Source organism: Schistocerca gregaria, chromosome 2 (genome assembly GCF_023897955.1).
Source record: "Schistocerca gregaria isolate iqSchGreg1 chromosome 2, iqSchGreg1.2, whole genome shotgun sequence".
NCBI classification, from domain to species: Eukaryota; Metazoa; Arthropoda; class Insecta; order Orthoptera; family Acrididae; genus Schistocerca; species Schistocerca gregaria.
The window spans coordinates 226,060,076-226,086,037 of NC_064921.1; the positions used below are offsets into that span (position 1 = coordinate 226,060,076).

General features: G+C 39.1%; 1 protein-coding gene across 2 annotated transcripts in view; it reads left to right on the forward strand.

Moving 5' to 3' along the window:
- Positions 1–25,962, forward strand: part of LOC126336743 (dehydrogenase/reductase SDR family member 11-like) — a 150,158-nt gene that overhangs the window by 118,131 nt on the left and 6,065 nt on the right. For both annotated transcript variants that reach the window (XM_050000737.1, XM_050000738.1), the window contains exon 7: positions 18,211–18,339. In XM_050000737.1, the coding sequence (XP_049856694.1) occupies positions 18,211–18,339 (129 nt within the window). The remainder of the gene's footprint in view (positions 1–18,210; positions 18,340–25,962) is intronic.

The following is a 25,962-nucleotide window of genomic DNA, read 5'->3' on the forward strand; positions in this document are numbered from 1 at the left end:
AGATGGGCTCCCAGCCTTTGCAATGTCTCTTCCCTATCCATGCTGCATGTCTATCCTCCTGCTATTGTTTTTGCACTTCATCTCTTGGGTGTCTTTGGGATGCATTCTGAAAATTAGATAGTCTGGCATTGGAACAGTCTCTTGTCTGCATTTTTCTCCTTATTCATTCTTCATCTCCTCCCCTTCCTCTGCTTTGGTATTTGAGGTCTCTCTGTTTCTTCTTCTTCCCTGTGCCCTCCTGAAGGTTGGCTCATGCGTTTCATTTGTAGCAGGTGACTGGGTAATGTGTAATTTCCAGCCCCTGGTCAACAGGTAGGGTTCGCACATACCTACTGGTACAGGCCAGGCTCAGGAAGGAGTGATCGCCTGTTACCTTCCCAATTGCTGATTGGCCACTCTGTCCGGAGTTCGGGAGGTGTGGACAATCACCTAAGGTGGGTGAAGGGGATTTTTTTTCACAATGAGCCAATCACCATCCCAATCTGTGTCTACTAAATGTAAACGGAATTAGGCTAAAGTTTCAAAGACACTCAGCTGCATATCTGTTTCTTGTAGTATCAAGTACCAAAGGAAGTCAATCCTTTGGTATGGTTAATCTGTTTATTATTCATAAAGTTGTTGATGCAATTACAGGCCCTGTGAAATCCTGCTTTCACTTACAAAATGGGACTTTGCTTCTGGAGACCAATTGTGATTTTGAAGCCCAACTGCTTACAGCTTTGCTCCTTCACAGCTATTCTGTTTATGTCAAGGTTCATCATACACTGATTTCTTCATATGGTGTTATTTAACTCAGCTGCTTGACAGTCTGACTGAGGGAGAAATCGAAAATTATCTCTCTGATCAGTGTGTCACCGGGGTCTGTTCAGTAATGAAAAAGGTTGATCCAAACATAGTGCCTGCACACACTCTTTTTCTCATATTTGATAAAGTACTGTTTCCATTGAAGTTTAAAGGAGGCTAGAAGTCATTGCAGTCTGACTATACATTAAAAACCCAATGCACTACTACCAATGTCAGCGTTGTAACCACATTCACATGTCATGTCAAAACATGGCCAAATATGTTACTTGTGGCAGAGATGCTCACAAGGGAAACTGCCTGCCTCCTCCTCCTCCTCCTCCTCCTCCCCCTCCCCACTGTATCAATTGTAATGGTGACCATACTGCCTCATCCCAAGAGTATTCCATGCATCTTGATGAGTGGACCATCCAGGAGACCTGGGTGAAGGAAAAAGTACCCTACCCCCTGTCACTCACAAGTTGTTTCATAGTCAAATGCCCTGTTTTTTACCATCTGACACTTACAGTTCCATTCTTGCTAAGCCTAGCTCCATGAAGGACATGGTCAGGCAAACTTGTGACCTCTGATTCAGTACTGCAGTTGTGAATTTGTCCAGTATCATGGTTGCATCCCTGTCTCCTCCTACAGCTGCACAACAAGCTACCAAATCTTTGCCCCCCCCCTCCCCCCCCCCCCGCCCCCCCAACCAGGATATTACCTTCTACACAACCAGCAGGCTGAAAGGAACGAAAGGAATACCCCCATGAAGACTTTTTACATCCCTCTGGCCAATAAATGTTAAATATTCTTTTGCCAACCTTAAAGTCTCTAAGAAATTGAACAAAGGCAATTGGTCTTCTTTCCTGACTCAGATATCCTCCTCAACAGTGTCGCCACATAATACCCTCATCTAGCTGAACTCTATTATTTCACTTGTGCCCACTGCCTGCCATTTTTCTGCCCTGGAATCCACAGGCCAACCCAGGGAGAATATGACATGTCTGTAGATTTAGTGAAACAGGATTCTCTAGCCTTTTCAACCTGTAGCAGTGAGACTTTGAAAGCTGGCACTTAGCAGGCTCTGAGGTGACTGTCCTTAAATTCTTTCTTCCCCATTCCAAATTATGACTCTTTCCCAATGGAATTAGAGCCAACAAGGAGGAATTACGTCTGCTCTTGGGATTGCAGTGTCTTGTTTGTTTTCTGCCTTCAAGAAATAAAAATTGTGCCCTTGTGACCGCATTGACCTCTCACGGATTTCCTTCCAGCCTGCTTTGACTTCCCTGCCTCCTCCCCCCCTCCCCCCCCCCATAGAGGACAGCATTCCATCTCATGGGGAAATCAGGTCTTGTTCATCTGGGATGATGTCCATAGCCAAATCATCTCATTGAATCCACAGCTGAAAGCTGTTGCAGTCCACATTTTTCTTCCTTGTTTCACTTTTTCTCTTTGTAGCATATACCCCCCCCCCCCCCCCCCTCTGTCATTTGTCACTAGGACATACTTATTCCAGCTTATTGGTCAGATCCCACACCCCCTTTCTGCTACTTGGAGACATTAACACCCACCATCCCCTTTGGGACTCCTCCAGAACCTGTTAGAGAGATTCTCTCAACCAATTCAACCTCATCTGTCTTAACACTGGAGCACCCATGTTCCTTTCAGACCTTACCTACACCTACTTCCATTCCTGCTCATTCTGCCCTGTCCAGCTTGCTCGTCATCTTGAGTTGTCTGCTCTCTCTGACACATACTCGAGCAACCGTTTCCCAAGTGCTATCAGTATGCTAACTCCTAACCTGCCTACGTGTAAACTCAATTGGCAGATTTCTAAGGCTGACTGGAGGCATTATTCCTCCTGGGTGACCTTTGACAAACAACATTTCCGCAGTTGTAATGACCAGGTAGAGTGCCTTACTGCTGGAGAATGTTCCATACCTCACACTTTTTATCTATCACTCCATGTCCCAGGTGACTGGGACATGGAACAATAAGAACTGGACTGAGGCACACTGCAACAAGACTCATGTATGGAGGTGTGCTCTCCACATTTTTAACTGTCTTCCTGTGGTGACAAACTGTGTTCATTATAAACAGTTGCATGTGTGTGTTGTCACATTCTTCAGAATAGCAAAAAAAGCTAGGTAGATTTCATTTATTAGTTCTTTTAACAGTTTCACTCCCTCTTCCATCTTTTGAAGCAACATCCATCAGCTCTATGGGACGATGGTACATTCCATGATATCTGGCCTGGTCATAACAGGTAATGTCACTGTGGAGCTTATTGCTATCTCCAACACCTTGGGCAACTATTTTGTGGAGATTTTGAGCTCCACCCACTATCACCCTACCTTCCTCCCTCAAAAATGAGTAGAGGAGGCTTGAGTGACATCCTTCTCACAGAATCATGTGCCACCTTTACTGTGAGGGAACTTGGGCATGCTCTCTCATCCCAGTCTTCCACCCTGGGCCAGACAATGCTCACATTAAGATGTTGCAGCACCTTTCTCTTCTGGGCAAGCACTTCCTTCTTTAAATGTACAATTGCATTTGGGGAGCTAGCACATTTCTCAGATGTTGGCATGAAGCCACTGTCATACCTATACCTAAGTCCTCCATTCTAGCTACTGCTCAGTTTCTCTCACCAGTTGTTTGTAAGATGATGGAATATATGATCCATGGCCAGCTAGTATGGTTGCTAGAATCTTGCACTCCACTAACCAGTGCCCAATATGGATTTAAAGCCCACTGTTTGGCAGTTGACCATCTTGCCAATTTGTCAACTCGCATTATGAATAATTTTCTTCAGAAATACTACACTATGGCTGTGATTTTTGATTAGGAGAAAGCCTATGACACTGCTGGAGGACTGGTAACCTCTGTACTCTATACATATGGGGCTTCTGAGGCTACCTGTCACATTTCATTCAGGACTTTTAAAGGGCAGAGTTTTCAAGGTAAGTGTGGTCTCAGCCTTGTTGGACACCTTTATACAGGAGAACGGGCATGCTTCAAGGCTCTGTCCTGAATGTCGTACTATTTGCTTAAGACATTAACCCTATTACAGACTGCTTTCTGCCAGTCATCTCCAACTCCTTCATTTACAACTTAGTGACCTATTGCAGTTCCCCACGGACTTGTCTCCTTGAGCAGCATCTTCAGTGATGTCTCAATCATCTCTACTTGCAGAGCATCAACAATACCTTTCTCTTTTCCACTGACAAAACTGTTTGTATGAACTTCTGGTCCCGGTAGAGGTTCAAGTCCTCCCTCAGGCATGGGTGTGTGTGTTTGTCCTTAGGGTAATTTAGGTTAAGTAGTGTGTAAGCTTAGGGACTGATGACCTTAGCAGTTAAGTCCCATAAGATTTCACACACATTTGAACATTTTTTTGAATCTCTGATGGTGCAATAGGATTCTTCCATCATCTTTATATCTTGGGTTTGTTGCTCCTCTGTTCACTGAAACTACAAAATTCCTGGGGCTCACACTTAATAGGAAACTTTCTTGGTCATCCCACGTGTCTTACCTGGCTACATGTTGTACCTGGTCCCTCAGTGTCCTATGTGTCGTAAGCGGTACTTCATGGAGAATGGATGGGACCACCCTCCTCCATTTGTACTCATCCTTTGACTGTTCGAAATTAGACTACCAATGTTTTGTTTATTCCTGTGCATGTCTGTCCATCTTGTGCCACCTTAACACAATCCACCATTGTGGAATACATTTGGTGACTGGCACCTTCTACAGTAGCCGAGTTGAGCCTCCGTGCAGATGATGCTGAACTACCACTGTCCCCAGTGGATACGCATCCTATGCCATCTTTTTAAATGACTACCTTTACTGCCAGTATGGGGTGCACCCTTCTTTTGTTACCTCACAGAGTTTGCTTTCAGCTACTGCTCCTGCAGATAAACTTCATGCTACCTACCACATTCCCAATGGGTTCCACCTTGGCTTCAGGTGAAGGCCTGTCTTCATCTTGACATTTGCAAACATCTTAATGATAACACCTTTGTGTTGCATATTGGGCACAGTCGTTTTAGCCATGACCATTTGTTCTGTGGTGATCCCTCACTACTTTGTGCACATTGTGATCAACCTCTGGTAGGTTGCTACGTCCTGACCCAATACCCTTTTTGTAATGGTTGTTCCATTGTGTGTTTGCCATCTGAGCTGCTTGCCATTTTAGCGAATGATACATGGGCTTTCAAATGCATTTTACTTTTTATACATTGTACCAATACAGCAAAGGACATTCAATCTTTGGTTCAGGAACTCTGCTGTCTCTATGACATATTTTGTGGACCTTTCTCCAAGCGAAATTCTTGTTTTTCGACACTCTTTTATTCCATTGATTGGGCCAAACATAGTCGCTTTTAACTTACCCTACCTCTTGATGTTCTAAGGTTGTTTTCACATCTTAAAACAAAACAAAAACACTTACGCCATTTTAATTTAATCAAGTAAATTCATACAATAGCTGACAGTTTAAAAAAATGCTGCCTCTTCAGTTTTACTCAATAGTTGCTTTTTATCTGCTGTTAGTAGCTTAGTACTTTCTTTATTAGATTTACCAGGGCTTTTCAAACAAATACTATTTTTGACATCTATGTAAATACTGAGTCCCCTATATAGTACCTTGTTTTTGTTGTTGTTGTCTTCAGTCCTGAGACTAGTTAAAAGTAGCTCTCCATGCTACTCTATCCTGTGCAAGCTTCTTCAGCTCCCAGTACTTACTGCAACCTACATCCTTCCAAATCTGCTTAGTGTATTCATCTCTTGGTCTCCCTCTGATTTTTACCCTCTACACTGCCCACCAATGCTAAATTTGTGATCCCTTGATGCCTCAGAATATGTCCTACCAACTGGTCCCTTCTTCTAGTCAAGTTGTGCCACAAACTCATCTTCTCCCCAATCCTATTCAATACCTCCTGATTAGTTATGTAATTTACCCATCTAATCTTCACCATTCTTCTGTAGCACCACATTTTAAAAGCTTCTATTCTCTTCTTGTCAAAACTGTTTATTGTCAATTTTTCCTGACACTTAAATCTATACTTGATGTTAACAAATTTCTCTTCTCCAGAAACGCTTTCCTTGCCATTGCCAGTCTACATTTTATATCCTCTCTACTTCGACCAACATTAGTTATTTTCTCCCCAAATAGGAAAACTCCTTTACCACTTTAAGTGTCTCATTTCCTAATCTAACTCCCTCAGCATCACCCGACTTAATTCGACTACATCCATTATCTTTGTTTTGCTTTCATTGATGTTCATCTTATATACTCCATTCAAGACACTGTCCATTCCGTTCAACTGCTCTTCCAAGTACTTTGCTGTGTCTGACAGAATTACAATGTCATCGGCAAACCTCAAAGTTTTTATTTCTTCTCCATGGATTTTAACACCTACTCCAAACTTTTCATTTGTTTCCTTTACTGCTTGCTCAATATACAGATTGAATAACATCGGGGAGAGGATACAACCCTGTCTCACTCCCTTCCCAACGACTGCTTCCCTTTCATGTCCCTTAACTCTTATAACTCCCATCTAGTTTCTGTACAAACTGTAAATGGTCTTTCGCTCCTTGTATTTTACCACTAGCACCTTTAGAATTTGAAAGAGAGTATTCCAGACAACATTGTCAAAAGCTTTCTCTAAGTCTACAAATGCTAGAAACATAGGTTTTCCTTTCCTTAATCTTTCTTCTAAGATAAGTCGTAGAGTCAGTATTGCCTCATATGTTCCAATATTTCTACTGAATCCAAACTGATCCTCCCCAAGGTTGGCTTCTACCAGTTTTTCCATATGTCTGTAAAGAATTCATGTTAGTATTTTGAAGCTGTGACTTATTAAAGTGATAATTCAATAATTTTCACATTTGTCAACACCTGCTTTCCTTGGGATTGGAATTATTATATTCGTCTTGAAGTCTGATGGTATTTTGCCTGTCTCATACATCTTGCCACCAGATTGTAGAGTTTTGTCAGGACTGGCTCTCCCAAGGCCGTCGGTAGTTCTAATGGAATGTTGTCTACTTCCGGGGCCTTGTTTCGACTCAGGTCTTTCAATGCTCTGTCAGACTCTTCACGCAGTATCGTATCTCCCATTTCATCTTCATCTACATCCTCGTCCATTTCCATAATATTGTCCTCAAGTACATCACCCTTGTATAGACCCTCTATATACTCCTTCCACCTTTCTGCTTTTCCTTCTTTGCTAAGAACTGGGTTGCCATCTGAGCTCTTGATATTCGTGCAAGTGATTCTCTTTTCTCCAAAGGTCTCTTTAATTTTCCTGTAGGCAGTATCTATCTTACATCTAGTGAAATAAGCCTCTACAGCCTTACATTTGTCCTATAGCCACCCCTGCTTAGCTATGTTACACTTCCTGTCGATATCATTTTTGAGACGTTTGTATTCTTTTTTGCCTGCTTCATTTACTGCATTTTTGTATTCTCTTATTTCAACAATTAAATGCAGTATCTCTTCTGTTACCCAAGGATTTCTACTACCCTTTGTCTTTTTACCTACTTGATCCTCTGCTACCTTCACTACTTCATCGCTCAGAGCTACCCATTCTTCTTCTACTGTATTTCTTTCTCCTATTCCTGTCAAATGTTCCCCTATTCTCTGCGTGAAATTCTGTACAACCTCTGGTTCCTTCAGTTTATCCAGGCCCCATTTCCTTAAATTCCCACTTTTTCGCAGTTTCTTCAGTTTTAATCTACAGTTCATAACCAATAGATTGTGGTCAGTCCGCATCTGCCCCTGGAAATGTCTTACAATTTAAAACCTGGTTCCTAAATCGCTGTCTTACCATTATATAATCTACCTGAAACCAACTAGTATCTCCTTTCTTCCATGTATACAACCTTCTTCCATGCTTCTTGAACCAAGTGTTAGCTATGAGTAAGTTATGCTCTGTGCAAAATTCTACCAGGCGGCTTCCTGTTTCATTTATTACCCCTAATCCATATTCACCTACTACGTTTCCTTCTCTTCCTTTTTCTACTGTTGAATTCCAGTCACCCATGACTATTAAATTTTCGTCTCCCTTCACTACCTGAATAATTTCTTTTATCTCATCATACATTTTATCAATTTCATCATAATCATCATCTGCAGAGCTAGTTGGCATATAAACTTGTACTATTGTAGTAGGCATGGGCTTCATGTCTATCTTGGCCACAATAATGCATTCACTATGCTGTTTGTAGTAGGTTACCCGCAATCCTATTTTTTTAATGCATTATTAAATCTACTCCTGCATTACCCCTATTAGATTTTTTATTGATAACCCTGTATTCACCTGACCAAAAGTCTTGTTCCTCTTGCCACCGAACTTCACTAATTCCCACTATATCTTACTGTAACCTATCCATTTCCCTTTTTAAATTTTCTAACCTACCTGCCTGATTAAGGGATCTGACATTCTAGGCTCCGATCCTTAGAAAGCCAGTTTTTTCTCTCCTGATAACGACCTTTTGTTAAGTGGCATTATAACAAACTTTGCTACTTGTTCTAGTGGAACATTTTGGTCCATGAATCTAGTTATTCAGATAATTTTAGAAAGAGTGGCTAATGAGGTACTTTTTTAATTTTCTAAGGGATTCTCAGTTGCTTACTTTGTTAGATGGAAACTTATTAAATATTTGACCACCAGGGCAGATAACTCCATTCTGAGCCCTGGACAAGGAGACACATTACATGAAAATTATGTTTGTGTTTTGTATTGTGACTGTGTATATATCATAGTTCAGTTGAAACAGATTTTTGTCAGGAGCTAAAACCATTTAAGAAAACATGTATTGGGAGGTGAATTGAACAATTCAAAGATTCTTAAAAAGGGATGTCCAAGATCTATGGTTGTCTACTTTGCACTTAGGTGCACTGCCCCAGAAGATAATTACATGAAACAAGGAGTGAAAACACACAAACTAAACCAACACTCCAGTCTTTAGGTTAACACAGTGAGGGGTGTTTCTAAGGGAAACTGAGCTTCTTGATTAGTTAGTCTATGTAATGACTCTATTTTTTGTTGTTATTCAGCTGGCATCCAAGGAATTTACACATTGTGTGTCATTTGGCATACAATCATTAATGTCTGCTTCTGGTGCTAAAATGTCATTACTTTATATGAACTGTCACTAGGGTTGAGTTTGCAACCATCATTAATATGCTTGTGTTATTAGAAAATATTACAGTTTTTGAACTGCACTTTAAAATCATTAGAATGTCATATAGTTGGGTTAGAATTAGCGCCCAGTACCAAGTCTTGAGGCACTCCATGTGTTATGTTCCTCCATTCTGAGAGGTTATTTTCTTGCCCAAAATAGTCTGTAAATGAGATCCTCAGCTTTCTGTTATGGAGGTATGATTCCATCCATTCAATTGGGATACTATTAATGCCATAACACTTCAGTTTTCTGAGTAGAATTTTGTGATCCACACAAAGGCTTTGGCAAAGTCACAGAATAACCAACAGGATAATTTTTCTTGTCTTCTGTGAGTACTTTTGAGAGATCTTGAATTGCTTTCTGTGTAGAGAATCCTTTAAGAAAACCAAACTGAGAGGCAGTTAACACATTATGCTCAGTTAAATAAGTCAGTATCCTATCATATCCCACTTTGTCAAACACTTCTGTAAAGACGAGGGAATCTGCAGCAAGTGGTGATTTGCCAGTCTTGTAGATGAGTATCACTATGGAATATTGAAGTGTTTCAAGAAATTTGCATGAAGTTACTGACTGAATACAAAGATAGCCTGAGGTTAATCCTATGAAATAAATACAAGATATTAACATCTTGCTAGAAATGCTGCCATAGCCAGCAGAATTTCTACCTTTTAGTGACCTAATGACTTCTGTAATCTCATTATAAATTGTAATTTGGCAACTAGCACATGTCAGTGATGCATGCAATGCCTGCATGTGTAAATCTAAACCATCTGCATTTGGTTCCTTATTTCTGGGTGCAGTTTTCTTAGCCACTATGAGGAATGAATAATTGAATTGGGTTTCTAGTGATTTGAAAATATGTCCATTTCTGCCAGAGCTATTTTCTGATGGCTCAATTTCATTTGGATGACTAGGTTTCTTTTTTTCCCTTGTTTATTAATGATACAAATAATTTGTGCCTTATTCTTGAAGCTGAGGGTACCTTATTTTTTGAGTGTAGTACATGAGTTTTGCTTCTTTTATGACCGTAAGATAGGACAGTAATGGTGGCAACAGAGATATAAATCTTGACTGTTGCTTGTTCTCTAAATTAAGTGGAGCTTCATCTTCCTATCACAAGATGCTTCAATCCCAGGAGTTGCCCAATTCTCATTGCTTGTGTTCAACTTAGTGGAAAGCAATACTCAGTGCTGTGGAATATGTTTAAGAAAGAGTTAAGTTTTCCATCAAAACTGTTTCCTTTGTAAATTTCACCAAACTTTCTTCCTTTCATTTCTTTGTAAAGTGTGACAGTCATTGTTTGATTCTGCGATACAATGCTTTCCTATAGTCTGTACCTAACTGTTCAGTAATTGTCAACATTTGACCATCATGGTCAGATAAACCATTGGCTGTTGGTGTTACAATCAAATCATTGAGTTGTTGGGTCTAAAAGCAAACTGTCAATAGCTGCTGAAGTATTTCCTTCAATCCTTGTATGGAATTTTACTGTGGAAATTAATCCAAAGCTGGGCATCAACAACTCTAAGTGCTCTCACTCAGTACTATCTGACAGAAAATCAGCATTAAATTATCCACAATGATTCTCCAGTTGAGTCTTATTAAAACAGTTTCTAGTTACTTTATGAAGATTCAAATACTTCAGCTAGTGGTGTATAAACACTCAGTACTAAAAGCTTGTGTGTTTGCTGGTTCACTATTTTGACACACCATTCAGAAAGATGGTAAACACATGTTCATTAACCAGAAGGGCAAGGCACTTAACTCCGCTGTTTGCACATATACAAGAGTTGCTCAGAAAGTAATGCGCTGCATTTTTTTCTTCAACAATTCTTTTTTGAACATAAAGAGAATTAAACAAACAAAAGATGATGTTTCATCTACACATCCTATTTCTCCATGTAATCTCCATCCTCTTCTACAGTCTTCCTCCAGTGCGAAACAAGAGCATGCATGTCCTGTTGGTACCAGTCCGTATCCTGGTGGCGAGCCAGTGCTTCACTGTGTGAACTTCCTTTGCTAACTGATAGATGCAGCACCAGCTGCTGAGTTGTAATGCATCTGTCCTCGTGAATGCTGCACGGGATTAGCTGAGCACTCTGAGGCGCTGCAGTCATGGACTGTGTGGCTTGTTCCAGCGGAGGTTTGAGTCCTCCCTCAGGCATGGGTGTGTGTGTTTGCCCTAAGGATAATTTAGGTTAAGTAGTGTGTAAGCTTAGGGACTGATGACCTTAAAAGTTTAGTCGCATAAGATTTCACACACATTTTAAACATTTTTTTGTCCTCGTGAATGACATCAGCTCACTGCAACATATCAGGTGTGACAGCTGTGGGTGGTCTCCCCGACCACTGCCAGTCATGGAGCTCTGCAAAATTACCTTCTGATGACCTCACCCTCTGTGCCCAGCAACTGACTGTACTTCTGTGACAGCAGATGCTCCATAAACTTTTCACAAGTGTTGGAATATTCCCCTCAGTTTCCTTCTCTGCAGTGAGAAATTCAATGACAGCACATTGACTTTTACATACATCACCTACAGACGCCATTTTGATACTGTCCTGCAGCTATGCTATCTGTCAGAAGTGACAGAAACTTGGTGCACTCACTCAGGAGACTTCAAATAATACATAAATAACATTTGGTCTTCTTAAAACTTTACTCCCTACACTCACTTGCATTTTTTGTCCTATGTTATCAGCATGCTATGCAGCATTTGCTAGGAAAAAAAAACTCTTGAGTCATGCCCATTCTACTACAATATAGTACAACTATATTTGGCACTAAGAAAAGATTTTTTTTGGTTATTTATAACTGTAACTTTGCCATTTTCATGTTATCAGACTAACAAAAGTAAATAAATAAAGGTGTTGTCAGGGTAGACTTGAACTTATCTGTATGTAACACTAAATGTTTACATATTTAATCCATCATGAGAGCAGAGTTTTTGTGAATTTCCATTCCTGTTTTTTTTGCTGAATGGCTTTAGACTATACAGTTTCAACCCCCTTGAAACTGAATTGTGGGCGGCAAGGTAGTAGTGTACAATTTGGTACCATGCATCTACACAACCAGTAGAACTTTGCAAGTAATTGTAAGGTATACAATGTGACATTGTGGAATGGAGGTAAACTAAATGGGTCAGGCTCTGGTTATGTTGCTAGTGGCTGACAATGATGTTACCAATAGTTTAGTTTAAATCTTACAGTAATTTTGGGGTATGGTTCTTGAAACAGTTTTTGTAATGAAATTGTGCTCCCAAGTATTTCACATTTCTTCGTGATTTATTTATATAGTGAGTAGCAGCATCGTAAAAATTCTGATCTGAATACATTGAGTGTTTGAACTTTAAAGGCAATTAATTAGCTGAAATCCACTTACTGTCAGTGTCAGCTTTTATTGAAAAGCTGAGGTTCATTGAAGGAATCTCAAGGAAACTTAATTCTATCCTGAAATGGCTTGTAAACAATTTATTGGGCTGATGTTTGAGTGTTGCTTATACAGGCAGGACCCAGGCAATATTGGGTTAGATGGATGGATAATTATTTGCTCACAAATGTGGCTGTTGCCAAAGTGACATAATTACATCCAATATTCGCATTATATACTTAGTATTGTACAATAACTTACTATAAAACAAAATTTACCTTTATCCTATGAACCATAATCTTTGGTGTCTAGTCACTGATAGACCTCTCCCACATATGCTTGGTTAATACCTCCATGTATACCTCTTTCAGTTTTTTAATCATTTCAGTGACAAGACTTATCCAATTATGTACAAGGTTGCCCTCCATTTCACTCCATGTGATTTCAAACATATGTTTGCTCGTGATCCCATATCCCTGAAACATACTCCAACTGGGGTCTTACAAGAGACAGACTGACTTTCTGCTTTGTACCCTTGCTTGCAACCTTCAGAACTCTCATTTAACATGTGCAGATACTTACCTACATGCCTTGTTTACTGCCTTAACTATATATAGTCCCCAGTGTAGTTTTGCAGAACTCAGTATACCCCCCCCCCCTCCCCCCCAGGTATCGACATTGTCGTGCTATGACGTTATCAGATCCTATCTTGTACTCATGTTTTACAGCACTTCTGCTATGCGAGAATGTGGCCAGTAGTCTGTCTCTGCATCTGCTAACATTCCATTTCTCTGGATCCAGTTTCTAATGACTTCCAAGTCCTCCTCATTCTTCTAAGTTGCTTACTTCCTTGTACACTGTCATCTTAATCCCAATTTCACCGCCTCCCAGTGTCATTGATATAAACCAGGAACAGCAATGGCCCTAATTCACTGCCTTGTGGTACTCCTCTATAGCTGTTATCTTCTGTTTCTGTGTTGTACATGTGCTGTCACCCAACACACTAGTATTTTATGAAGACCCAGCCCTTAGTTTTGTTAGCAGTACCATATGCTTCTGAGGGGTGGCTGTTGGCAAATAACTTTAGGAAATGGAAAGTTTTTTTCTTTTACACAGTTAGTACCATTTTATGCTTATACTCCAGTACGAAAAGTTATTATTTTTCACACATGTAACAAAGACTTAAGGATCATTTGAATAGGTACCACTTGCTGATACATCAGGTCTGTTTGCCTACAATATTTTAATTGATATGAGGTACAACCAAATCTGGTAAAATATGCCTATAGAATCTCAAAAATTCCCATCAAAAGGAAGCTCTTAAACATAAAACAAAGAAAAAGAAAAAAAGAAAAAAAAAGAAAAGGCATCAGGCTTGTTCATGATGTGGAATTCAGGTATTACTCCTGTCTTCTCAGGCTCTACTAGTTCAACAGTAAATATAATGAGTTTACTGCAGCCAAATAGCCATACAAATTCAAAGTACAATGATGATAATAAACAAAATTAGAAATTTTACATATTGTGATTTGCACAGTCACTTATTGACTACGTCCTTTTGGTACAGAGTCCTATATGGTAATGTTGTCATATTTGATGACACAGTTTACAATCACATGTTACGTTTGGTTCATTATATGATGTGTTGTTGCAAATAAGGTGGTGGGGACCATGGACTGCCATTTTCATGATCACGTGTCTTATTTTTAAGTTTTCCTTTGTCCATGTTCAATCAGTCCTGGTGCTCATGCTGTAAAATGCCTTCTGTTTTTTCCTTCAATGTTTTGAGTAGATTTTCCAAAGCACTGCTGTTGGGTAGCATTAGGTTTGTCTATAGGTCTTAAGTAAGGAAGGGCTCCTGCACCAGCAGGTATAAAAGTATGGATTGTGTTGTTTTGGACACTCCTATTGCTTTCTCTATATAGGTCACATTCACTGTTTGTAGTGTCATTAGGTTTTTCACTGTAAGATGTGCTCCAATAATTTCTATGCCATATGTCATAATTGGGAAGATTTTGGCTCTGGATAATGCCACTGCTGTCTCTAGGCTAAGGGATCTGATGTATTTAATGGATTGCCATTATTGCTGGCACTGCTTTATCTGTTACATGTTATGTGAAACATTTTGCAGTTGTTCATATTGTGGCCCCTAGGTACTTGAAGTCTGGTAGAAGCTTCAATTTCCTCATCCATATGAAGATCACAGCTGATGCAGGCACTCTTCCTCCACTTCTTAGTACCATCATTTCTGTTTTCACCACATTTATTTTGAAGCCATATCATGTATCACTCTTGTAACTTTGTAATGTCCTTTGAGGCTATTACAATATCATCTGCATATGCATGTGAGATTACACCCTCCCTATTGGGTATTCTTACAATTTCTTCAGCTGCAAGGCTAAATAACAGAGGACTCAGTGGGTCTCCCTGTTGTACTCTGTTTGATTGGAGTATCTGCTCTGACAGGGAGAGTTTGTCGAGACCCTTATTTTCTGTTTTTAAAGTCAAAGGCTCTTGTGATGTCTATAAACACCACATAAAACATTTCTCTGTCTGCAAGGGCTTCCCACACACTCTTTAGCAGGAGTTCTATTTCAGTAAGAGTTGATCTTCCCTTCTTGAGTCCCATTTGGCTTTTGGGGAGGTGTCTGTAGATTGTTTTCTCTATTCTTTCTGTTATTATTTTTGTGAACACTTTGAAAGGTGTGTTCTGTAGGGCTATGCCTCTGTATTTGCTAAGGTTCTTGCGGCCTCCTTTCCCTTTATGTAGCACTCTTACACCTGACTGTCTCCACTGTTCTGGAATGGAGACTCTTTCTATGTTTTAATTGTAGAATTTTTTCCACATTAGTGTTAGTATTTGGGCAGGGTCTTTTAAATATTCGCTATAAAGTCTGTCAAGGCCTGCTGCTTTTTTGTTCTTGGTGCTGTTAATGGTATCTTTGATCTCTTCTGTGGCCAATGGGACCCATCCATGCCTGTCTGTGGCATTGTGTCCTCTTTGCCCTCTGGTCTCCCTCTTAGTCATTCCTTGTTCATTACATTGTCAAAGTGCATCTCCCATATTTTCACATTGATGCAATGTGTTTCACTTTGTTTTCTGGGCATAGTACAATATATGGGTCTTTTGAGGCTCCTCCACTAGTTTCTTTCCTTCTCTTGACCAGAATGTTCTCTTCTCCTCATTAAGAGTTTTCTTATAAATATTTTGTTTTTGCCTGAGGAGTATAGGGCTCTCGGCACAGTGTTTTGAGGTAGATGTTCTAGTACATCTTTTCTTAGACTGTAACACTCGGTGTTGAACCATTTTTTGCTCTTTTTTTTCTTTGTACCTGGGATTGGCAGCTTGTCTTAGTTCTCCTATTGCTTCTGTTGCTTCCTCTAACTGCAAATTGTCTGTTAGCATTTAGATTCGTTTTATATAATCTAATTTTGCTTCCACTTTCCCGACCTCTGTTGTTCTGAAAAGCCAAGCATTTGTGGTTATTATGCATACTGTTGAAATTCTACTGGTCCTGAGAGAGTATCAGGAGGGCTCTATATGTTGGAGCGCTCTGTATATTGGTTCACCCAGGTTTCATCAGTGAGTGGATTTCCCTCACTACCATATGAGAAGCAATAGCAGTGTGAGTGCGAACGTCCCCCAGCCAATCATGAATTACTATAGGCACTCATGCACCTTGAGCTGGCCACCTTAGTCTGAGCCCCCCACACCCCTTCCCAATGTGTCCTGTGAGGGGAATCACTGCACACCACCACCCCTCTTGGGGAGGGGGGACAGTACAACATCATACTGATTGAAGTACTTCTTACTATCTTGGTCTGTTTCACTTTCCTGTGGTCATGTCACTTCCTTATGGCAACCGATTTGCCATATTGGGCTCTCTAAAGTGCCAACTAGCACTGGTATACCTCTGCTGTCATCTCTGTTGTTAAATTGCACGTGGGATATTGCTGGAGATGTCTCTGACACAATCATCTGCACTGCTGGAAGTGCTATCGCTCTCGCTGTGGGCCTTCTACACTGTTGGGTGTACCATGGAGAACCAAAGACATGCAACAGTTATTCAGATCTGCTGAAGAGCGCTACAACATCCCAAGTGAAATCCTTCAGTCTGCACTCAACACTTCGAAGCTGCTCTGTGCAAAAGCTTGTTACTTAATAAAACACAATAAGAGAGGATTCTATGAGTGCTACATTCTTTCCTTGGGAACATGTGCCTCTTCTGCCCAAGTGTGGGCCAAGCTTTGCAGTCTACTGGGAAAATCTCCTCTTTTGTGGTGATTTTTCTACAGATGCATGGACTTTTGGTGAACATCTCATGACTCACTATGTGACAATGTGTGTGTCCTCTTTTTCATGTGGCTACCTTCTGTATGAACAAAGGAAAAGCTGCAGACATCCTTCTGTCTTTAATCTCTATTAACCCAGAATTGTATTGGTCTCTTGGTACTTTGTCTGCATTATAAATTTGGTCTGCTGTAAAATTCTCTTCCACCAGTTTCTGGAACTCTTCATGGAAGGAATCATCTGACACAACATTTGAACTAAGCCGCTCTCTTTGCACGGTAAATTCATAAATCCTACGATGTTGTTTGAATCTGGTAATCCATCCAGATGAGGAATTAAATTCTCTTTCTAACCCTAGAGCTTCAAGAAAAAGTTTAATTTTTGTTGACACACATTGGGCCTAAAACAATGACACCTTCTACTCTACTCATTTTTGGCTAAACCATTGCATAAGAGCAGAAGATAATTCATCAAATGTAGATGTCTTAATGCTTTTTGATGCAGATGGAACTAAAATCGCATTTCCTGACAAAATATTGTATTTCCTACTTATTCTTTTTAATGACCCGAACAGTTTGCATTCCAGTACCGTAATCAGCACTAGTTACACAGCAGTTCCCTCCTTCTCAAATCTTTCATTTAATTCCAATTCTTGTTTTAATGTGAAGACATTTCTTTCATTTCTGCCATCTGTTTTTATAAATGTTTGCCGCGTGGGATTAGCTGAGTGGTCTAAGGTGCTGCAGTCGACTGTGTGACTGGTCCCGGCGGAGGTTTGAGTCCCCCCCCGGCATAGGTGTGTGTGTTTGTCCTTAAGATAATTTAGGTTAAGTAGTGTGTAAGTGTAGGGACTGATGACCTTAGCAGTTAAGTCCTATAAGATTTCACACACATTTGAACATTTTTATAAATGTCTTTTAACTTGCAAACTTGCATCATTGACACTTACATGCAGGTTAACAGGAGAATACTGAGTTTGTTTTTGATTTATGTGGAACAGGCTGGTCAGTAACAACGGAAATGGTGCTCTTATCAAATGACAATTGTTTAAAAAATAGACATGCCATTTATTGTCACATGACAGAATGATTATTGTTATTTGCTAGAGAAAAATATTGTATTTCTTTTTAGGCACATGAATAATCCACAAACCAGATAATATGCTTTGTGCATATGTGATATAACTTCCTTTAAAGATGCCCAGAAATTTATCAGTGTGAAAGGTAATTTGCATTTCATGTTTACGTGATTAAAAATGAATGTCCAAATTTCTGAATACTGAAGCTCTTAATAAAATCTGTCTTCAACCACTTGTATAACCACACCAGTGGAATATATACATATTACAGATTTCAGAAACACAAAAAATTACTACCACAGTGGAATGTTTGTTCCTTGGCCCGTAATCTCTTAGTAACTTGTGACAAATTCATTAGTAATTTGCAACAAATTAGCGAGTTAGGACCTTGTTTCATTACAAGATCACACAAATACTAATACATAAGTTTATATTTTAGTGATACAAAAATCTAAAGTTATCTCTAAAGTAAGGTAAGTCATCTTTTACAATCCTGTTTATTTTCAGAGGCACCAACAGAGGAGTGGAGGAAAATTCTAGAAATTAATGTTCTTGGACTTAGCATCTGCACAAGAGAGGCTGTACAAAGCATGTTACAGAGAAGAGTAAATGATGGTTTTATTATCCATATTAGCAGGTAAATAGGTGTCCTTTTATAGCCCAAACGTATTTATAAATGAATTTTCATGTTTCCAGAATGAGATTTTCACTCTGCAGCAGAGTGTGCGCTGATATGAAACTTCCTGGCAGATTAAAACTGTGTGCCCGACTGAGACTCGAACTCGGGACCTTTAATTTTCATGTTGCAATAGCAATACATGCACACAATATGTTATGGCCATAAACCTACCCTGTAAAAACTTTAGTCATTAAAGTCAGACATACATGATTCCTTAATCTTATATTTTTGTTTATTGTACTCCAGAAGCTTACTTACTGAGTAAATTTGGTTTTAAAAACAATGGTGTGAGGAGAAATTACAAAAATTGCAGGACAAATGGCTGGTATACAATGACATAATCACGGCAGAGGGTGATAAAGAAGCTGTATCACTTGTGATGGGATTATTATTATTATTATTATTATTATTATTATTATTATTATTATTATTATTATTTTAAATTGGGCATATGGGATATAGTGGCTTAAGTTACTGTAATCATTGTTCTTGCTTCAGAACTGTGCACAAAACATAATAATGAGCCCATTGTTTTGTCATTCAGTTAGACATAGTAATGTATGCAGGATACAGTAGGAGAGAAATCCATAAATTTGATCTTGCACCAGAAAGTCATGTCCCCTATGTTTCAGTTGAAACAAAGTACATATACTGACAATTTTTATTTTGGTTGGAGACACAGTCTTGGTAAATTTATTGAATAATGCTGCCACCATTTGACTGTAATAATTTTTATTTTATTTTTATACAATCCAGATTTTAGCCTTAGGCCATTTTCAAGTACAAAATATGGAATAAACAATAGAAGCATAAATCAAAAAAGCAAGAAATGGGCAAACATGAAAAATAGTGTACAGATACCATGATTCTTTACCTTATTTATATGTCAAAAGACTTCAGATGGGTATGAGATAAACGCCCTTGTCAAAAAAGCAGATCTGGACATATAGGCCACGTCTGCTAACAGTGAAAGTGAGATCATCTCTAAAATCCCTAAGTATGTGATAGCCTTTAATTTCTGGACCCTGCAGCATATCTATTATGTGAACTGATAACCAGTAAACAGGTATGTGCCACAATATTGTGTCTGAACAACAACTGACATGGATACAGTTGATACGACCTTTCAAATATCATCTGAGGCACGTCACACTCTGCACAATGCAGTGTGGTGTGTTAGGAAACAAGGTAGATGAACTGTTTATTTTGCGTGATAATTCTATTATTTTAGCATACATTAACAATGGAACTCCAGGTCATGTACTACAAACACCTATTTGTCAAAGTTCACATGTTTTACCTAGTAATACAGTTCCATATGTAAAATATGGTGCACTATATAGGTAAGTAGTAATATGTATCGTTACAAGTTGCAACAGCAGTATGAAAATACTCCCAAAAGTCCCTCACACCAGCACAACAACCAAGGAAAACCACAATGCAGTGGTGATGAAATGGTGGGGAGGGGGAAGGAACATGGAGCAACGGTGGAGATAACAGAATATGAGACATTATTCAAAGTGGATAGGAGTGGCAGTGGTGTGGATGGCAAGGGAGGCGTAATTGAGGGGGAGGGAGTAGTCTGAAGAAGTGGATGCCCAAAGGGTAGTGGGTGAGGAATCGGAATTCATAAGGTTATTGGACTCAGATTCATACTATCTGACAAGTATGAATAAAACCTCTGTAGAGTTGATGTTATAAAACTTAAGGAAGCATCAATGAAATATGTATCCCCCTGTCTATAACATTCATTGCAAAGCTGCTCGAGTATCTGTGGTTAACATGTAGACAACAATTTGCATGTTTAAACAAATGATATAGGACAGGGTGAAGGAGGGGAAGAAAGCAATATAATCAGTACTACTACAAATAACTGCCTTCCAGTATTTGTATTAGCATTGGTAATATTACCCCCCCCCCCCCCCCCCTTTTCGTATACCACTTCACAGTGGCTTATTTCCCAACATGTTCAATAGTTGCAGATGTAGATATGGTTGCATGTAATTCTAATGATTACTTAAATGTGTTATCAAAACTATAATTACACTCACAAATAGTTTTACAGACATCAGATGACCCCATATATTTCTAATGGTTACTCAAAGTAGCTTGGAAAATGTAAATATGTTTTCAAATATTTGGTGAATGTTTAATTACCCCTCGTGTCCCCCACCCACACGTCATCATCATTTGCTTCCTCAAATTAAACACCTCCTTTTCCCACTATACAGCTTCTGCCATTCCCTGCCAGTTTTTACTGCTTCATTTTGTTTCTGTAAATTTCTATTAATCCTCATCCTCCCCAGCCCTGCAAAATAAAAATTTTTAAAAATATTCTTTAACTGCTTAACATAAAATCCTGAGTATACTCATTTTTTTAATTCTGACAAAATAATAAAACGCTGAATATACTCGGGCTTATCATTTCCAACAGGCATACGTTTTAAAAGGACAAATTTACTCATTCTGTCTTGTGTTTTGGCAGTTCCTTAATATTCTCGGTGGATGTCACTGTGGTGTGTTACTCTGAAGAGTATATTTCTGGCAAGAGATGTCTCTGAATCAGGCAGTTGTACTAGCGGTCACTCTACAATCTGTTCTTGCAGTTTGCCTGTTATTTCCTCACGTTTTATGAAAATGGAGAGTGAAAATGAGTTTGATATTGAATTTAGTGGGTCTGAGGGTTCTGAAGATAGTTATGAAGAGAGTTCGGAAGAAGGAAGTGATGAATCAGTTTCTTCTGAGTGTGACATTACGAGTGTCAGAGTGTGGTATGAGATATATCCATCTAAGCCACTTCCACCTGCTCCACCACGTTTTCCTTTTACAGGTAAACCTCAAATTAATTGTGAACCCTGTATTGAAGATGTCTTGCATTATTTTAGATAGTTCATTGATGATGGGTACATGCAAATTTTGGTTATTGAGACCAACAAATATGCAACACAAACAAACATCCCGGCATGGAAGCCAACAACAATTGATGAGATGTACATATTTGTTGCTGTAATATTGTTAAGAAGCATTGTGAAAAAAAACCCACTTATCAGATGTACTGGACAAAAAGAGCTACATTAGCCACACCAATTTTTAGAGAGGTTCTACCATTCAAGAAGAACTTACATTTTTCGGACAATGCAACCTATTACGCATAAAGCCATCCAATACCCAAACTGAATAAAGTATGGCCTATTGTGAGCTACCTGTCAGATAAATTTAGAAACAGCTGTGTTCCAGAAAGAGATGTCACCGTAGATGAAAGCCTGCTGTTATATAAAGGGCGACTGGGATGGATCCAGTATTTGCTGCTCAAGAGAGTTGGGCTTGGCGTAAAAACATTCATGTTGTGTGAGTCATAGATTGGATATGTTTTGTCCCTAGTTATTTACATTGGCAAGGGCACTACATTTGAGGAAGAATACAAGGATCTGCCAATGTCATCATAAATTGTAATGACACTAATGCAACCCTTGCTAAATATGGGATACTACTTGTCTCCAGATAATTATTATAGTTCTCGCCAGCTTGCTGACCTTCTGCTAACAAAAAGAACAGATATGTATGGCATCATGTGTCCTACAAGAAAGGAAATGCCACCTTCTTTCTGGACTAAGAAACTGAAGAAAGGAGAGGTTGTAGCATTCCAACGAGGTAAACTGACTGCACTGAAATGGAAAGATAAGAGAGATGTCTTCTTCATGCTGTCCACTATCCACAATGCAAAAATACAAGCACAGAAAGCAAGAAACAAATATATTGCCAAACCAGTGGCTGTATTTGCTTATAATGACACAATGGGGATGTGGATAAAGTTGATCAGCACATCGCAAACAATCCATTGCCATGCAAGAGGGGTAAACAGTATTACAAGAAGATATTTTATCATCTTTTAGAATTAGCAGAATGGAATGCCTTTGTCCTATATAAAAAACATGGAGGAAAGCTCACTGCACTTGACTTTCGTGTGGCTGTTGCTGAACAGCTCATTGCCAAACATCAGGGGGAGGAATGTTCATCCAAAGCATCGGGACGTCCATTAGCAAAATCAACCCCAACGCGACTTGTTGGATGTCATTTTCCATCTACGATTCTTCTGAATGAGAAGAAGCAGAATCCAACAAGAAAGTGTAGGACTTCCAGTAGTGTGTGTGTGATGCCAGAGGGAAGAAGGCACAGAGGGAATCACATTTTAAGAAGAAAAAAAGGTTAAGCCTATCATGAGTATACTCGTGATTTTAAACCAGGGCTATTTAGAGGTGAAAATGTCCATTGTTAAGCACCTAAAAATAATTTCATTGTTACTGTCATTGTGCTTCACTGAATATTTCATTTTTCAACAACAAAATTAGTTGAAAAAAGAACCATAATACATATGTTAAGAAGTTAAACTTAAAAATAATTTAAAATTATTGTAAGCAATTAAGCTCTGTTTTTGTACACATCATGTAACAGCCATCGAAATTAATCCTTAATTGTTCCATTACACAGCATATTTTATGTTACCAGTTTAAAGTATATCCTTTTGTTTCAGCCAGTGAACTTTCTATATATTGTTTTTAGAATAACAACTACTGTTTTACACTAATCTTTCTTTATTTTTATTTTTACATGTGAATAAATATAAGCAACACAGATGCAATGTAGTAGTTTTATACAAAATGTTAAATTACTTTCCTTTATTCTTAGTAGCATTAGTTATCTTCGTGCCCATCCCCTCCCACCCCACGACATGGCACCTCAAAATATACTTTCATGTCTGAAGCTTACATCAGTGGCTTTTACCTAACATCTTTTACATCTTATATGTATTTTATTACCTGATATGTTAAATAGATGCAAATGTAGACATGGGTGCATATACTTCTAATGGTTTAAATGTATTCATCCTCAAAGTGTGACTATGTTCTCCAATCCTCTTACAACTCTTGATTATCCCTTGTATTTATAGCAGTTATTTAAAAGTGTCTGGAATACACATAACTGTATTTCAAATATTTTATACATATTCGATAACTGATTATGCCTGCACCCTTCCTGTCCCCAATTACCCAACTCCTCAAACTATCTACTTCTTTCCCATCTATACATTTCTCATTCAAATTTTCCCCTCCACCATTCACCAATCACTTCCTCTCCTAAAGACCTATTCAAAAATGTATCACAGTGTACCATTCATTGAAATACGACATTATTAATTACATAACACAACATTGACATTGACGCTCACAGCGCTTAGTGCAGGTACTCCGGGTAATGGAACACATCCAGGTGCTGATGTTGAGAGGACAAATGTAAACATAAGTAGAATGCACACTCGTCATTATGTCAACCATCATCAATTGAAGAGTTGTGTGAGTAGAAAGTAAACCAATGAATAGAAGGTAGAAATGCTACTCATCTATGGGGAATGTAAGCTAGCAGAACAGTAATTGCAATAATCTTTTCTTATGTACGGGTACATTAGGACAGTAGTTTAGTCCTTTTAAATACTGTTGTGTAGAGTATGCGTACAGTAAATGCTGTCCTTCTTACAAACTGCATCGACATAATGTTTCTTGTATTGTTGTTGTTGAAGGTTAGCGAAATGCTACACAGGCAGCGGAACTGTACAGAGAGCGATATCAGGACAAGAACCCACCTTCCCAATGGATGGTTTCTCATCTTGTTGCGGCGCTTCAGGAAATGGGAAATTTCAACCCAAGACAACGCAATCATCATAGCACTCACACAGACGAAGCTGCCAAAGTTACCGTTCTCACTTCTGTTGCTATGAATCCACATGTGAACACATGACAGCTTGAACACAAGATTAGCATACCTAAAACCAGTGTGCATCATATTCTTACATGTCACTGGTTCCATCCTTACCATGTACAACTACATCAAGAATTGCATGGGAATGACTTCCAGAATCGTGTACAGTTCTGTCAGTGGGCACAGCAGCAAATCCTTGCCAACCCGAACTTCTTCTCCAATGTTCTATTTGCCTATGAATGTTCCTTCTCAAACAAAGGACAGGTAAACACTAGGAACATGCATTATAGGTCCAGTGACGACCCACAATGGCTTAGACAGGTGGAACATCAGCATCAATGGAGAGTTAACATGTGGTGTGGGATGCTTGTTACTACAATTATAGGCCCTTATTTCATCAATGATAGTCTAAGTGGCACAGCATATGCCAACTTCCTTAGATGAATTTTTCCTCCTCTTCTGGATGAAGTGTCACTAAGAACCAGAATGCTTATATGGTATCAACACAATGGATAGCCAGCACATAATACCTTGCATGCATGTCGTGTTCTGAACTAAAGGCATACTGCCGGATGCATTGGTCAAGGAGGAACAGTTACTGGGCCTGCTAGGTCTCCTGATTAAAATCTTCTGGACTTCTTCGTTGTTGTTGTGGTCTTCAGTCCTAAGACTGGATTGATGCAGCTCTCCATGCTACTCTATCCTGTGCAAGCTTCTTCATCTCCCAGTACCTACTGTAGCCTACATCCTTCTGAATCTGCTTGGTGTATTCATCTCTTGGTCTCCTTCTACGATTTTTACCCTCCACGCTGCCCTCAATTACTAAAGTGATGATCCCTTGATGCCTCGGAACATGTCCTACCAACCAATCCCTTCTTCTAGTCAAGCTGTGCCACAAACTCCTCTTCTCCCCAATTCTATTCAATACCTCCTCATTAGTTATGTGATCTACCCATCTAATCTGCTGCATTCTTCTGTAGCACCACATTTTGAAAGCTTCTATTCTCTTCTTGTTCAAACTATTTATCATCCACGTTTCACTTCCATACATGGCAAGTATCTCCTTAACATTCTCAAATTTATTTAAGTTGAAAATTCATCATACTCACTTTTTCTTTTTAATTACAATCTGTTGGTCAAAGAGAACTCTGGGTTCCAAAACCAATAAGATTCAGAAAGGTATTTATACTTCTCATATAAGAATATTGTGTTTGGATAAACATCACATTGTAACTCAAATAATTCAGATTCAGAAATGTTCCAAAACTGCAACCTTACTTTTTAGGACCAAACCTCAGAACACAGTACAGCTGGCATAGTGACTCTCAGAAAAAGGTGTCATAATTCCCTTACTACTGTTACATCATACTTTCTACAGTCTGAAGGAAAACTCATTTCAAATAAAATTTTTACCACCACTAAGCATTCTCCACTCCCCACTTGAAACTGTTTAAATTCTTGAAAATTCCCTTCTGCTATCATTCACTTATCACACTCTGTCCTCACTATAACTGTCGACGTATGCAGCATTTGTCATGCTCCCTGTTGTTGCTGCACTTCACTGTACTTGACACCAAATGTAATGCTTCTTTCTCTTAGCTTGTTGAATGTACAATATGTTAACACTGGATTAACAGTTGCCAATAATGATGATGATGATGATGATGATGATGATGATGATGATGATGATGATGATGATGATTTGCTGGTCTGCTAATCAGATTCAGCTTTACTTCTTGCCAGGTTCTATAACTCCTTTTCCAAAGTGCTTCACCAATTATGGTTCACAACCATCTAACAAGAACCTTCTGCTGAAACCAACTGGT